Below are 17,687 nucleotides of genomic sequence, written 5' to 3' on the forward strand. Positions count from 1 at the left end.
GGCCCCAAAACCTCGAACCTGCTGCCGCTTGTTTGTCGATGTAGGATCGTTGTTGAAAGAATTATTCGCCTTTTGTTGCTCTTGGAAATGCAATTAATACTCTGGTATCACCGCGCACACCTCTCAGGATCGCGCTGTCTCCTGGCACAGCCCAACACGGGTGCATTTTGAAGACATTATGCTACGTGAAATAAGCCAGTCACCAAATGACTAGTACTGTGTGATTCTACCTATATGTGATATCTAAAGAAGTCAGTTTGATAGAGACAGAATGTATAATGGTAGTTGCTAGGAGTTGAGGGAAAGAGGAGAGGGGAATTAATTTTTTAATCAATACAGAGTTTCATTTGGGGAAAATGATAAAGTTCTGGAGAGGCATGGTGGTGATGGTTGCACAACAGTGTGAATCTACTTAATGCCATAGAACTGTACACTTAAAAATGGTATAATGCTGGGCTGGCCCGGTGGCGCACTGGAGAGTGCGCCGCTTGGGAGTGTGGCGGCGCTCCCGCCAAGGGTTCGGATCCCATGTGGAGACCGGTTCCTGCTCACTGGCTGAGCGCGGTGCGGGCGCAACACTGAGGGTTGCGATCCCGTTGCCGGTCCCCGGTACGGGTGCGACACGGAGGGTTGCGATCCCGTTACCGGTCAGTAAAAAAGACAAAAAAAAAGGGGAAAAAAAATGGTATAATGCTAATGTTTATGTTAATGTTTGTTAACAGTACATTAACGTTAATGTAATGGTAATGTTTATGTATATATATTTTACCACGTTAAAAAATTTACCAGACGTGCAAACAAGCAGTTGGAAAATCAATCAAATATCGTGAGAGGTCAAAAATGACACAGATGATAAAACTGGTAGACAAGGACATTAAAGCAGTTATTTAACTATACCTTGTTTGTTCAAGAAGGTAGGGGAAATCATGAGCCTCATGAATAGAGAAATGAAAGATTAAAAAACCCAAATTGAACTCTAGAGGTGGACAATGCAATATAAAATCTCAGGTGAAAAATAAACTTGATGGAATCAATAGAATATAACTGTTGGGATTGCTGCAGAAGAAAAGATTAATGAGCTTAAGAACAGTATAAACTATACAAATGAAACACAGAGAAAAAGGATTGAAAACGAAATGAACAAAGCAGCAATGATTCATGAAATGACTTCAAGTGGCCTAATATATGTATGGCTGGAGTCCCGAAGGAGAAGTAGGGAGCACAGAGAAATTATTTGAAAAATAATGGTTGAAATTTTTCCAAGTACAATGGAAACTATAACTTCACAGATCAAAGTTCAGTGAACCCCAAGCTGAAGAAATATGAAGGAAATCATGCCAAGGCATCATTATCAAATTGGTGAGAACCCAAATTAAAGAAAAAAATCTTAAGAGCAGCCAGAGAAGAATAGGCATGTGATGTACAGAAAAACAAAGAGTGACAGCAACTTCTTGTCAGAAACACTACAAGTTAGAATACAGTGAAACAACGTTAAGTTCTAAAAGGGAAAAAAAATTGTTAAGCTAGAATTTTATACCCAGCAAAAATGTTTCTCAAAAATAAAAATGAGATAAAGATGTTTACGGACCTACAAAAGCTTAGAAAATTAATCATCAGCATATCAGTACTACAAGAAGTGGTAAATGAAGTCCTTCAAGGAGAAGGAAAATGATACCAGATGGAAAAATGGATCTCTGCAAAGGAAGGAAGAACATATGTAGGTAAATATAATAATTCAAAAATAGCTAGGAAACCCTGAAAAAGAAGAGCAGTGTGCAGAAACTAGTCCTATTAGCTATTTAAACATACTGCAAAACCTCTATGATTAAGGTGATATGGAACTGGCACATGAATAGACAGGCTAAGCAGTGGAAAATCATAGCAAATCCAGGAATAGATCTGACTATATATGAAAATTTGATATATGATAAAGGTAGTGTCATAGTCTGCTTGGGCTGTCATAACAAAATACCACAGACTGAATGTCTTAACACAGTTTTTTCATGGTTCTAGAGGCTGGAAAGTTTGAGATCAAGGTTTGGTTTCTGGTGAGGGATCTCTTCTGTGCTTGCAGAAAAAGTCATCTTCTCGGTTTTCTTCTTAGGAGAGAGGGAGGGAGAGAGAGAGAGCGAGATCTTCTTATAAGGCTACATTCCTATTGGATTAGGGCCCCCGTGACCTCATTTAACCTTAATTATCTCCTAAACTATAATCTTAATAATTCCCTAAATTATCTTTATATTCTCCTAAATTATCTTATTTAACCTTAGTTATCTCCTAAAGATCCTATCTCCAATTACAGTTATATTAGGGGTTAAAGCTGCAACATATGAATTGGGGGGGACACATTCAGTCCATAGCAGGTGAGATATTAAATCAGGGGGTAAGATGGACTTTTTTATAAATGGCGTTGAGATAAGTGGGTAGCCATATGGGAAAAGATACAATTGATATAGATACAATTGAATACATATATCACAGCATATACCAGAATAAACTGCAAATAGATTACAAATCAGAATATAAAAGAAATAACCATAGAAGTACTAGAAAAAAACACAGTTCCTTTATAAACTTAAGGTAGGGAAAGCCTTTCTAAATATGACTTGAAGTCCAGATAGACTGATAAATTTGACACTATAAATATTAAAAACAAAACCATTTTTAGGGAAAAAATACTCCAGGCAAAGTTAAAAGACAAATGATAAATTGAGAGAAAATATTTACAACATATATCACAGATAAAAGGCTAATCTCCCTAATTTATAAAGCACACTCATAAGTTGACATTTTTAAAAAGACTAATAAAACCAATAGAAAAATGGACTTAAGGGCCGGCCTGGTGGCGCACTGCTATAGTGCGCCGCTTGGGAAGCGCGGTGGCGCTCCCGCTGAGGGTTCGGATCCCACATACAGACCGGCCGCTCACTGGCTGAGCAAGGGGCGGGAGCAACACCAAGGGTTGCGATCCCGTGGCCGGTCCCGGTCCGGTGCGGGTGCGACACTGAGGGTTGTGATCCGTTGCCGGACACGAAAAAAGACAAAAAGGAAAAAAAAAAAGAAAAAGAAAAATGGACTTAAAACATGGACATTTCACAGATATACAAATGGTCCTCAAACATATGAAAATATGCTTATGTGTAACTTCACTCATAAAATAAATGCAGATTTAAACCACACTGAAATATCCTTTCTCAGTTACAAGATTAACCAAAACTCAAATGCTTGAAGACATATCAAAGCTGTGGAGAACCAAACACTCTCCTTCCGTTGCTGGGAGCATGCAAAATGGTACAATCCTCATTGGAAAGGGAAGGTATACAATTGTCAGTATCAGAGTAAAACTACATAGCATTTATCATTTGACCCAGCAATCCCACATCTAGAAATTTGATTATGAAGATACAGTTCCAAAAAAATAAAGCAACATGCACATGGTTGTTCTTTTCAACGTTATTAAGAGATCATTTGAATGTAATATAATACATTCACACAATGAATTGGCATTCAACAATAAAATAGAATGAGTATGATCTCTATAAACTTATATGGAGTGATTTCCGAGATTTATCATTAATGAGGAAAAGTTGCAAAATAGTATACATAATATGCCACCTTTTGAGAAAGAGAAAGGGAAGTGTGTTTGTACACATACGCATATATATGTGACACTGTATATTTTATACTTAATTTTGTAAAAAGAAACACAGGAATATTAAACCAGAAAATAACAGAAAGGACACCTATTAGGTGTGTCTGGGAACAAGGCAGAAAATATAGCGATGAGAGTGAGGCTTTTGAATACCCTTTTATATCCTTCTGACTTCTAAATTATGTAAATGTTGTTGGTTTGTTTTTTTTTTTCCCCTATATAAAGATGACCAGTAAGGGGATCCCAACCCTTGACTTGGTGTTGACAGCACCACACTCTCCAAGTGCTCTAACCAGCCATCCCTATATAAGGATCCGAACCCATGGCCTTGATGTTATCAACACCACACTCTCCCAAGTGAGCCACAGGCCAGCCAAAATTATGTAAATGTTTTACTTGGTAAAATTAAACCAAAAAAAGATGAACAAAGCAAATCCTAAAATTGATTAGAAGCAAACTGAACTATGTATGGGATGTCACAACCATATTGAAAAAATACTAAATCAAATAATTTTTTAATAATCTTCACAGTGCTCTCTTAATGGGGCATATTCAAAATAAAAAATGGAACTGCAAAGAAATTCTGACTTTTTGTTAATGTTAGTGGTTTTGGCATAATAATCTGAAACTATTTTGCATGTATTGAAAATATAGCAAGTAAGTAAATAAAATGCAAATATGGAATGGGGGAAGATGCCAAAGAACCCTGCAGTATTGGATTTAAATTGGAGAGTATCTGTTGTATGAAATCTTTAAAATATATTCATATGTATGCATCATATGCATCCCAAAATGCTTGGGACCACAGTAGTGTTTTGGATTTTTTAATATTAGCATATACATATTGAGATATCTTGGGGATATCTAAGTCCCTAAGATATTAAGTATAAACACGAAATTCATCCCATGTTCCATATACACCTTATACACATAGCCTGAAGGTAATTTAAAATAATATTTTAAATAATTTTGTGTATGAAACAAAGTTTGTGTACACTGAGCCATCAGAAAGCAAAGGTATCTGTCTCAGTCACCCTTGTGGACAATCCTTGGTTGTTTGGCATCACCATCATCCCTTAATAAACTGTGTGTTGTGCACCTACATTTTGACTGTGACTCATCACATGAGGTTAGATGTGGAATTTTCTACTGGTGGTGTCATGTTGGCACTCAGAAAGTTTTGAGGATTTTGGAGGATTTCAGATTTTTGGATTAGGGATGCTCAACCTGTATATGTATGTATGTACGTGTGTATGTATTTTCCACGCTCTATTTATTGAAAAGGCCTGGAAGCAATTATACCTCAGTAGCAATGAGCACACCTTGATTTTGGTTTCTAAATATCATTCCCCACTAAAAGGAATTATAGCTCCTTGGACAAATGGTTAATTCCAAAGCTGAGCAGAAGAAAAAATATAAGATGAATCTGAAGAAGTCTCAAAGAATGATGGGGACTTATCGAAAGGACTCAGAAGCAACTTGAAGGTTCTCTGACTAGCCAAAATTGGAGCAATATGAGTATCAAAAAGAATAATAAAAGTGAAAGAATGAGAGTAATAGCATTCATGGGTCTATGTGTTACACAAAGAAAAAAAATTTTTTAAGTTTAAGGAGAAGTCTTCTTTACAGAATGCCAGCTAATAAATATAGAAGTAATGAAAGAAAATCACTATTTTTCAACCACTGTTTTAATAATTGATTCAGGCCAGGGTAACCAATGAATGCTAAAATCATCAGGAAAAAAAAGCGTATTGGGGAATAGGGTATTCACACAGTCTCAAAGTTTTTCTCCATTGACTACCTATTAATTACAAAGGGAAGAAATTTGTCAGTCAGTCTTTAAAAGTGATCAAATTTAGTGTCATCAGTAATTAGACAAACTGACATTATGTGCCTCTTGATGTAGTACACTAAGAAGTACTCAAACTCACCTGTGTAATACTTTTGTCAGAAGTCTTGAGCATAAATATAACTATGAGGAAACAATCAGAAAAAATTGAAATCATGAGACATTCTGTAAAACAGCTAGCCTGGATGCTTCAAAAATGTCCATATCATGGGCCGAGCCCGTGGCACACTCGGGAGAGTGCGGCGCTGGGAGCACAGCAACGCTCCCGCTGCGGGTTCGGATCCTATATAGGAATGGCCGGTGCGCTCACTGGCTGAGCGCGGTGTGAGCGACACCACACCAAGGGTTGCAATCCCCTTACTGGTCACGAAAAAGACAAAAAAAAAAAAAAAAAGTCCATATCATGAAAAGCAAACAAAAGGCAACGGGTCTGTTCTAGATTAAAGGAGACTAAACAAACATGGCAACAAAATGCAATATGTGATTCTTGATTAGATCCCGAATTTAAAAATTAAACATCTACAAAGAACATTTTGGGGACAATTGAGAATATTTTTAATTAAATTTCTTGGGTGTGATAGTATTGCAATTTTGTTGGAGAATGTCCATGTTCTAAGGAAAAATATACTGATATTTTAGGAGTGAAGTATCATGACGTCTCCAACTTTCACATAGTTAAGGGGAAAAAGTGTGTAGATAGAAAGCAAATGTGGCAAAATGTTAATAGTTGTTGAAGCTAGATGAAGGCTGTATAGTTGTTCATCATACTGTTTTCGCTACTTTTCTCTAGGTTTACAATTTTTCAAAATTAAGCTTTTAAAATAAAATTATATATACGTATATATAATTATACATATATGTGTGTATGTGTTCATGTTTCTCAGGGCTCCTCTGGACTTCTCCCCAGAATTGCTGAATCAGAATCTCTAGGTAATGGGGCTTGGGATTCTGCATGGCAAAAATACTCTCCTGAGACTCTTAACGCAATTGGTCTATAATGCTAACAGATGATTCTTCTCCATTAAAATCTTATGTGGTTTGTGTGCGTGTTTGTGTGCGTGTGTGTTTGTGTATTTTCTGTTCTTATAAGGGAGATTACTCTCTTTCAGAGGAGTCCTTCGGAAAAAATATCGTAAGGTAATATGATTCTCGTCAGTTGAAGTTATCTCAAAGCTGCCAACCTTTCCTCACAGCTGCCTATTATTGACCTATTTTACAACCCAGTACTGTGATTATTACTTCTAAACAGGGCTGTCAGGAGCAGTAGTTCTCAAACTTGGCTGCCCATTAGAATCACCTAGGAAGCTCTTAAAAATTTCGATGCCTTGGCCTTACCTCAGATCAGTTAAACCAGAATTTCTGGTAGTGGAACTGATGGATTCTTTAATGTTCCCAGGGGATTCCTTTGTCCAAGGGTGAGAGTCACTGGTCTAGATCAGAAGCTGGCCTCTAATGAGGCCCTTAGTCAGGTGCATCAGGATCTCAGTGTAAACTGCTTGCTCAGTAAAATTGATCCCGTGCTCTGGTATATACATGGCATATTGACTTGAAAGGAATCCTTTGTATGTTCTTGTCACTGATCAGCCTTCTCATTTGATCCTGTAGGCTCCAGGGTCAGTGGAAAGGTGGATTTAGAAAGATGCGTGTGTCATCTTCTGGTCACAGAATTTTGAACTTTATGGAAATTAGTGGGGGGGGGGAATAACAAACAAAATTTTAGTGAAAAGTCACTTTGACCATGATGGCATAAATGCTTATTTTATAAAGGTAATTTTTAAAATATTCACTTAATTTCCTCTTTTCTGCAGCAACACTCCTGGCATTGGGTAATGCCAGAACCATCTATACCTATCCACAGCTATACCTTTGCCTATATCAAGATTAGTCACAACTTCTGTCCCCCTACTAAATTAATCTGTATTAACTTATATTTGAGTGTGTCTCTAAGGGTATTACAGGGAAGTGGTGATAAAGTCTTGTCAGAACTAAAAATAATCCTAACAGTCTTTTCCAAATACCAGTAGGCTGAGTATTCTCTTCCTCAGAGACAATAGTTTGTTCAGCACTTCTCTTCTAGTTGTACTTCTTATTCCTCACGCTCTTGGGGTGAAATTTAGATAGTCCACCAAACTGAGGTTTGGGAATGCTGCTTTAGTTCAGTGACCTCATGTAACAAATACAGAAACATGGAAAGGGAGGTGAGTTGTCCAAGGTTGTACAGTGAGTTAGTGGCAAATTTCTGAATGTGTGTTTTACATGTAAAGCTCTTCTGGGAGAAGAGAATGACCTGAGAGTGTCATGGAATCATGTTGACAGCCATAGATATGATAGCTCCACAAAGCTTGGGATCATTATATTACATAGGACAAGGGCAAGATGAGACGTGGGGCCCACAAAAGGTGGTTCCTGGTGTGAATGCTGTTCTGTTACATGCCACCAGAGGGTGTGAACTGTGATTAAATTATAGGCCTGTCGGCTCTGCATTTAAATCCAAAGCTTTGTCAGGTTTAAACAGCTGGACTGTTGCTTATTCCGTAGTCCCACTCCTGGGAGCACCTGGAAGCTCTTTAGAACTGGTTCTTTATAAATATTTTTAAAATATATCCTAGGTAAACACAGGGTACTTGCAGCCTGACTGTGTTTGAAATTAAAAGATATCTGACTTTGTAATATTAACTTAGCCACTTACTACCTTAGTTGTGTGGCCACTGGTAAATTGCTTTACCTTGACTCGTAACCTTGAGTTTCAGTTGCCTCACCTGCAGGGTCATTAATAAACCCTGCCACACGTGGTTTTTGTGAGGATTAAATGGAATAACATGACAAAACATCCTTCAGTTCCTGGCACCCATTTAATAAGTGGAGATTTTTCCCCTTAATTCAATAAAACTCTCATGGACCTTGTATTCTAGTTGGAGAAGAAATAAAAAAGGCTGGCCAGTTGGCTAGGGCACAGTGTTGATAAGGCCAAGAGTTTGGATCCCCCTACCAGCCAGCTGCAAAAATAAATAAATAAATAAATTAAAAATAGACATTTCAGACAGTGAGAAGGGCTAGGAATAATAAGAAGGGAGCACGATATATTTAGGAGGCTATTTTAGGTAAGGTAGTCTAGGATCACCTCTCTGAAGTAGTGATATTTAAGCAAAGAACTACAGATTTGAGAAAAGGGTGTTTAAGGCAGAGGGAAACAGCTTGGTGTGTTTGAGAAACAGAAAGACCAGTAAATGGGGGGTTGGGAGATTGGGGGGTGGGCGGGGAGTGATACGAGATGAGTAATGAGGAGTAAGCAAGTTCCAGATCATGTAAGCCTTATAAACATGAATAAAGAGTGTTTATTCTTCATAGAATCAAAGTGATGTGATCCAATTTATATTTTAAAATGATATATATTTTGGCTGCTATGAGGAGACCAGATAGTGGGGAGGCAAAAGTAGAAGCAGGGACTCCAGTGAAAAGTCTGTGATACTGCAGTGGAAATGGTGAAAAAATGGTTCAATTTAGGATATACTAGGTGGAAAAGTCATGAAGACTTGCTGATTAATTGGATTAGGGGGGTGATGGAAAGGAAGGAATCAAGGATGACTTCTAGGCTTTTTGGTCTGAGCACCTGGCTTTGACAGCTGATGCCATTAATGAGATGGGATGACTAGAGGCAAAACAAGTTTGGAGGGGGTAGTAAAATCAAGAGTTCTATTATGCACTTATTCATTTTGAGGTCTTCTAGACATCCAAGTAGAGTTATAAGAATAAGGTAGTTAGGGCCGGCCCGGTGGCGCACTGCTACAGTGCGCCGCTTGGGGAGCGCGGTGGCGCTCCCTCCGAGGGTTCGGATCCAACATACAGACCGGTTCCCGCTCACTGGCTGAGCGAGGTGTGGGAGCAACACCGAGGGTTGCGATCCCGTTGCCGGTCCCGGTCCAGTATGGGCGCGACACTGAGGGTTGCGATCCATTGCCGGACACGAAAAAAGACAAAAAAAAGGGGGGGGGGGAGAATAAGGTAGTTAGATATATGAGCATGAAGCTCAGGGCAGAGGTTTGAGCTAGAGACGGAAAATGGCAGTCATCATTTGACCAAGAAGAAGAGAGAACTAATGACTGAGCACTTTGGTACTCCCACATTGAGAGGTTAGGATTTCTTACCCACCTGTCCTTTTCTTTGCAAATACCCCAGGCCATTGTTTAATGTGAGGAGAGCCTCAAATTAATGTTTTTATGCTATTTTTGTTTCCTCTTTCACAATTTTATGACCCCAGCTCTTCTTACCAAGAGATGGTATAGTAAGACTAAGTGATGAAATACATGAAGATATTAATGATGATTAGTAATGGAGGCTCTGGAGACAGAGGAGTTGAGTTTGAGTCCTGGCTCTGCTATTTACTAGTTTACTAACCTTAGATATTTTACTTAATTTCTCTAAGCTTTGGTCTTTTTGTGTATAATAATAAAAATAATAGGCAACATTTATCTAACACTATATGCCAGGCAGTGTTTTAGGTCCTTCTTATGTATTAACCTACTTAATCCTTAGAACAACCCATTAAGATAGGTTCTATTTTTATCTCACTTTATCATTGAAGAAACTGAAGCTAGAGAGAGGTGTTGTAATTTACCAAAAGCTATGCACTTGTTAAGTGGCAGAGCTGGATTTGAATCTGGGGAGTTTGGCTCCAGAAACTGTGCTACTTTTGTACTGTCTAATTCAGAGTTGTAGTAGTGATTAAATAAAATAACCCACTTAAAGTGCTTAGCACCTAGAGCCTGGCACATAATGTGTGCCTGATAAATGTTAGCTTTGGCAGGAAGCATAGTGTCGTGAAAGAACCAGGTAAGTAATCCCGGGGTTCCAGCCTGTCTCTAAAAGAGCAGCTTGTGTAACCGTGAACAATTTTCTTAGCCTCTCTGGACTTCAGTTTTGTCATTTGGGATATAAAGTCTTTGGACTAGATGGCCTCTGAGGTCCCTTCCAATGTTAAAGTTCTGTGCTATCTATGACTGCCTTAGAATATTGAGACAAATCACAGATATGCTTGAATTTGGAGGGGGAAGGGTCCCACATAACCTTGATAGTTGGGGAATAAGATACCTCAGCAATTCCTTGGGTTGGTAACATTTCTGCTTTACCCTTTTACTCTTGAAGAAGCTTGCTAGGAGTTACTTAAACATACTAAAGAACCATGAGGTCTGGCATAAGACCATCATGTATGGAAATCTGTCTCGCTACTTACTGGTATGACCTTGAACAAGTTACTTCTCTGAGTTCTTGTTTCATCATCTGTAAACTAGGAATAATAGTAGTGCCTACCTCATGATATTATTCCAAATATTGAGTAAGAAATGGCATATAAAGTGTTCAATATATGGTAAACATTTAAATACATTTTAGCTATTATATTATTATTATTATTATTATTATTATTATTATTATTATTATTATTATTATTATTATTATTATTATTATTATTATTATTATTATTATTATTATTATTATTATTATTATTATTATTATTATTATTATTATTATTATTATTATTATTATTATTATTATTATTATTATTATTATTATTATTATTATTATTATGATTCCCAGAGCTGAGAGGATTTTTTAGCTCCTTGAGTTCTACATGAGATAGAAGCCCCTCAGTAATTTTTTTTCTCAAAAATGAAATTGGAAATTACATGGCCAGGCACTCTGGTAATTGGGAACTAAAGGCATGAAACTTGAGTTTTCTAATTGTGCAGTCATGCTTCCCCACTCCTCTCACTGAGGTGTAGGGAACACTTCTCTAAATCAGTTGTGCCTTGCTTTACCTTATCCATAGGTGTAACTGAGCCATTATGGCAAATCTGCTCTCAGTATGGCTTGCATCAGACCTTCCCTGACCTGAGAGTTCCTGAGAGTTGTTCTTCCCTGAGAGTTATTTCCCCCTACATACACCAGGCCTGAATTTCTGGAGGAATTTAATTTTTTTTTTTTTTTTTTTTTTTTAAACCACAGTCAAAAAGAGATTAGCATTCAAACACCTAGCTCAGACCAGGTTAGAGAGAGAAAAAGGAGAAGGCAGGAATTATTGACTCCTATAATTGAGAAGTCCAAGGATTTATCTGGTGTTGAGTGCGTCTGAATATAGGGGTTTAAACACTGTCGTGTCTCTCCATCCTTGCTTTACGTTGGCTTTATTCTCAGGTATGTTTTCCATGTAGCAGTGCCAAATCTACAAACATCCTTATAGCCATGATCTCAGAGAAAGAAAGACTCTCTCCTCCAACATCCATATCTTGGCAGAAAACAATTGGCCCAAGTTGGGACATATATACATACATACTGTTGGTCTAGAGACGAATCTGGTGCTTTCAAATGGTACCCCATTGTTTCTCACCCCATGGCTAGGATTATGATTGACATCCCCACCAAATCACATAGAGTAAGGGTGTGTTTTGTTTTGCTTTGTTTTTTTCCAAAAGGAGAAAAATAGGCAAGCAATAAAGGAAGTGTTGGCAGTTTTAGACTAAGTGATAGGAATACCCATATTTCTACCACCATTATTGATATAGATGAGCTATCCCAAGAAATATCTTGACCTTTGGAAGGTTGGCTTAGCCTAGCGAGCTTTGGGACTAAAAGTTTAAATTGTATGGAGTAGTAACTGTAACTCTCTTTTTACTTCCATTTTCTTCTCTCTCCTCACCTCTTCCCCCTGAATTTAATTATAGTTATTAACTAATACTTAATCCCAACAGCCGATTTTTCCTTTTTCATTTTACCTGCATATTGACAGTTAAACGTAGTAGTTAAGAGTATGGGCTAAGGAGTCAAATGGTCTAGGTTTCAGTCCTGTCTTTGTTATTTGCTCACTTTGAAATCTTTAGCAATTTACTTAACTTTGTGCCTCTTTCCTCATCTATAAAACGAAGGTAACAATATCTACCTCCTGGATAGTCAGTGGACTGTCTAATTTAATATGTGTCTAATGCATAGTAAAGTACTAAAAAACATCAGATACAAAGAGCATTTTGGTACAAAAAAGATTTTGGTATCGCAGAATGGATAGTCGAAGCCAAATTGAAAGAAGTTCTTGGAGCTCTAATTTAAAGACCTAACTACAATGATGATCTTATTTTTATAATTCTTTAATTAAATGGTACATTCATATTGATGTTTAGCTAGCTGATGGATGACAATAGACAATTAACCTCTCGACTTCTTTTTACTCTTTTGGAAAATTAAGATGTTGGGGTAGGATGATCCCCTCCAACTTCATCATTCTCTGATCCTTAGTTGTTTAAATTAAACAGTGAATATTAAAAACTATTTTAAACTATTTTGGTGTATGTATGCGCATGTGTGTGAGTGTTTGTGAGAGAGAAACATAAAAAGATAGGGAAATAGTAAGTTTAAATAGAAATAAACCAAAATGATTTACTTGTTACTTGGTTTATCAATTGACATGTTTGGTTTTTTCTTAAAAGGCTATTATATCCCCTTTCACATTCTGTTGTGTAGATCATTTCTAAGTATTTGTTAATCACCTCTTTTTTGGATTTTTCAAGGAAAGTTTTCTAGGCATTGTGGTATATATTATGTAATACTTATCTTAGAGTTAGGAAACTTGGTTTGGAGACCTTGTCCCACTACTTACTTTGCAGCTTTACCTTGGACAAGTTTCATTCCCTCTTATGTGCCTCATTCTCCTCATCTATCTAATGAGGCATTTCTTCTATTTAATCTTTAAGTCCTTTTCTAACATTCTGTGATTATGTGACTATCACAGCATAGGTTGTGACAGGAGTAGCTGGATTCCAAAGGGAGAACTTTATACCACCATTTCTTTTTGAAACATGTTTGTAATCTGTCACCCATTATGTTTGCTGCAGGATTTCGGTTGAATGCCTCCTCTTGGCCCATGTTCCTTTTGAAGACACTGAATGGTGCAGAGATGGCTCCTATCAGGATTTTCCATAAGGTATGATGTCCCTCCAATATCACCAACTTCAAGATGCTTAAGGTCAAATACTTACGTTCTTTCAATTACTGAGCCTCTGATTTCTATATTATATTTATGGCCTGAATATGCCTTCTCGGAAACTATTTCAGAAGAAGGATTTTTTAGTACCTTTTGAAGCAGCAATTTTCCCCAGAGGAATGTATTAAACTATAAGTTAGGATTCCTGGTTTTTGGGTCCCAGCTGCCAATGATAAGCTATGTCCTTTTGACCTTATCTGTACAGTAAATAAAATAAATAGTTAAGAATTAACTGGAAGGTATATGTAAGGAATTTTCCCAGATTGCAGCACAGAGAGATAAAGAGATGGAAAATATTAAAGAGAAGAAGCAAGGAGAATGATATTAGAAGGTCCAATATATGCTGAACATGAAATCCAGAAATACTAATTAGAAAGAATAGACAAGAGACAATATTTAAAAAGATAGTAAGTGATAATTTCCTAGAGTGTATAATAAAGACAAACACACACCTTAAAACACCATCATGTAACTATAGGGAACTAAAGCCAAAAGAAAAGATCTGAGCAAGTAAACAGAATACCTTCAAGGGATTACTGTTAGGCTGACAGCACATTTTTTGACAGCAGCAGAGCAAGCTAGAAGATTATGGAATAATATGTACAAAGTGCAGAGAGAAAATAGTCATCTACCTAGAATTCTGTATCTAGTTATACTATTATTTCAGAATGAAGGTAAAGGGCCGGCCTGGTGGCGCACTGCTACAGTGCGCCGCTTGGGAGCGCGGCGGCACTCCCGCCGAGGGTTCGGATCCCACATACAGACCGGTTCCCGCTCACTGGCTGAGCGAGGGGCGGGCGCAGTACCGAGGGTTGCGATCCCGTTGCCGTTCCTGGTCTGGTACGGGCGCGACACCGAGGGTTGCAATCCGTTGCCGGACACGAAAAAAGACAAAAAAAAAAAAAAAAATGCTATTCAATTAGTAACCATTCCCTTCTCGAATGAAGGTAAAATCAAACATTTCAAACAACTGTACAAGTTGATACTAACATATCCCCTGAAAGAACAACTGAAGAATACATTTCAGGAAGAAGGTAATTGAACCAGAAGGTAAGAATGAGGTGCAAGATGTAATGGAGAGGAAAGAGATTGGTTAACCTGTGGATAAAGCTAATCAAGCATTCATTGCCTATTACTGTATAAACCAATTATAATAACAAAAGCGATTAATTGGCAGTATAACAATGTAGAACTAAATTATCTAACACCTATGTAATTCAGGAGTAGTTAAAATATTCCAAAGTTCTTATATTGTTTGGCACTAGAAATAAAGATGAGTTTTAGACTTATGTCAACTCTGCAGTTAAAATCTTAAGGGGATCAACCAAAAGACTATGAATAGAATGTGTAACTTCTGGATCAATGGAGGGGGGAAAAGGGAAGAAAACTTAGTTGATTGAAAGGAGGAAAAAAACCTTGGACGATCAAGTTAAATAGAAACATAGACAATCAGATAGTTGTAATAAGTCCAGATATATCAGTTATCACAAGAAGTAAGCTTAAATTCATCAGTTTAGTCATATATAGATTAGATTTTTTTAAATCTAGCTGTATGCTATTTACAAGAGACACTACTTAAACATACTGACATAAAAATGTTGAAAGTAAAAGAATATAAAAGATATACCAGGTAAACTTCTGTCAAAATAAAGCTGGTGTAAACTATACCAAAATTAGGCAAAGGATGCTCTGATGCTTAAAAGCATTAAAGAGGTCAGTATCTAGTGATAGAATAGTATAATTCACCAAGAAGATAAAACAGTTATAAATCTACATATTCCTAAAAAATATAGCCTCAAAGTATATAAAGCAAAATTTGTCAGAATTACAAGTCTAAATTGGAAAATCCACAATTATGAGAGGGTGTTTTAATACATATCTCTCAATAATTGATAAGTGAAGGAGACAGAAATTGGCTTATCAATCAGCATAAGTAAATCAATATGAAATCAGTTGATCAATATTTAGAAATCAGTTTATTCCGGGCCGGCCTGGTGGTGCACTGCTACAGTGCGCTGCTTGGGAAGCGCAGCGGTGCTCCCACCGAGGGTTAGGTTCCCACATACAGACCGGCCGCTCACTGGCTGAGCGAGGTGCGGGGGCAACACCAAGGGTTGCGATCCCGTTGCCGGTCCCGGTCCGGTACAGGCGCGACACTGAGGGTTGCGATCCGTTGCCGGTCACAAAAAAAAGAGACAAAAAGGAAAAAAAAAAAAAAGAAATCAGTTTATTCCTATTTAATAGCAACAAATGGTTTGAAAATAAAATTTTTTTAAATACCATTTGTCATAGCAATAGAATTATAATATACCTAGAAAAAAATGTTAATGAAAAAGCATGAGATATTTATAGATTAATTTAAAAATCTACATTAAAGAAGTCTGCATTAAAGAAATCTTAACAAATGGAAAAGACTGTCATATTCATGGATGGGAAAGCTCTATATTATATATAACAAAGGTTATTTCTTCCTAAATTAATCTGTCAATTCATTGCAATTCCAATCAAAATCCTAGTAGGGTTTTTTAATGGAACTTGAAAAGCTGATTAAAATTTATATGAAAGATGAAGGAGGAAGAATAGCCAAAACAAAACTGACCAGTGACAAAGTAGGGGGACTTTTCCTATGAGATATCCATTTAATACAACTATGTTGTTGGTACAGCATCAGATAGTAATACTAGGGGAACAGAATAGAGTCTATAACATATTTTTTTAAACTTGACCTGTGCAACTTTATTACAGATCAGCACCCAAGAACTCTCTGCACTGCTGTGAGAGTGTACAATGTTGCAGTCACTTTGGAGGTCAATTTAACAATACCTAATAAAGCAGAAGATGTATATATCTACCCTCTAACCCAATGATTCTAGATATATATCCTAAAGAAACTCCCACGTGTGCACAAAGGAACAGTACAAGAATGGTCATTAAAACTTTTGAAATAGTAAACAGTTGGAAACAACCTTAAATGTCCATCAAAAGAGAATGAATAAATTGTTGTAAATATGTAGAAAGGAATACTATTAGAAGTTAAAATGAACTGGAGCTAAATTTATCAATGTGGGTAAATTTCAAAAATGTAACGTTGAACAAAAAAAGCATGTCATAGAATGATGTGTATAGTATAATACCATTGTATAAAATTTAAAGCATTCAAATGGAAGTGTACATACATATAGTAAACTATAAAGGCATGGAAATTATTGCCTCTGTAGTAGGTAGAAGGAGAATGGGATAGAGGACGGGCAGAAAGGGAGAGTCAACTTTATCTGTGAAATTTTATTTCTTTTAAAAAAATCTGAGGCAAAGATGTGAAATGTTAAGATTAATAAAGTAATTCTTTGGTTTACTTTGAAATTTATTTAAAATAAAGACTAAATTTTTATTTTAAATCTTACATAGCAATCACTTTTTAATCGTCCAAATGAGAAAGCAGTCTATAGGCATACATAGCCTTTCTCTTTGTGTCTAGGTCTACATATTTCTGTTTCTCATCTAGGAGCCACCATCGCCTTCCCACAACTTCTTCAAAATGGGAATGAAGCTGGAAGCTGTGGACAGAAAGAATCCTCATTTTATTTGCCCAGCCACTATTGGGGAGGTTCGGGGCTCAGAGGTCCTTGTCACTTTTGATGGGTGGCGAGGGGCCTTTGACTACTGGTGCCGTTTCGACTCCCGGGACATCTTCCCTGTGGGCTGGTGTTCCTTGACTGGAGACAACCTGCAGCCACCTGGCACCAAAGGTAAAGGCCTATCTATATGACCTTGAAACCAGGACCCAGATGATAAGGGAGATTACCCAGGTCTGTCATGGTCAGCATATCTTCACCAATCAAATTCACTGGTAGGCAGGGGAGGAGCAAGTTAGGTAAAAACCTAGGTCTTCCAGAGAGTAATCAGAAATAGTAAAAATTAAGTGTCAACTAAAGCCAGACATGGAATTTGGTATAAAGTAAAAATTCCTTGCTCTAAATGTCCTGGATTATTCTCAGGCAACTAGCTTCTTATCTGTCTTACCTTTGTCTCTAACCCATTTCAAAGTTTGAGTAGTATCATTCTCAAGGCACACATCTTCCCCAGGCCTTAGGGACTTTGTATGTGAGCTGAAGTAATATTGTGTTGTAAAAGTACTTGAGAAGCATTGTAGCAGAATGGAA

General features: G+C 37.2%; 1 protein-coding gene across 1 annotated transcript in view; it reads left to right on the forward strand.

The window, feature by feature from the left end:
• The window catches only part of SCMH1 (sex comb on midleg homolog 1 (Drosophila)), a 70,298-nt gene extending 53,005 nt beyond the window's left edge, over window positions 1-17,293 (forward strand). The window contains exons 8-9 of the mRNA XM_008581620.1: window positions 13,379-13,467; window positions 17,030-17,293. Of these exons, the coding sequence (XP_008579842.1) occupies window positions 13,379-13,467; window positions 17,030-17,293 (353 nt within the window). The remainder of the gene's footprint in view (window positions 1-13,378; window positions 13,468-17,029) is intronic.
• The last annotated feature ends 394 nt before the right edge of the window (window positions 17,294-17,687 follow it).

This window comes from Galeopterus variegatus, unplaced genomic scaffold (genome assembly GCF_000696425.1).
Source record: "Galeopterus variegatus unplaced genomic scaffold, G_variegatus-3.0.2 Scaffold2408, whole genome shotgun sequence".
NCBI classification, from domain to species: Eukaryota; Metazoa; Chordata; class Mammalia; order Dermoptera; family Cynocephalidae; genus Galeopterus; species Galeopterus variegatus.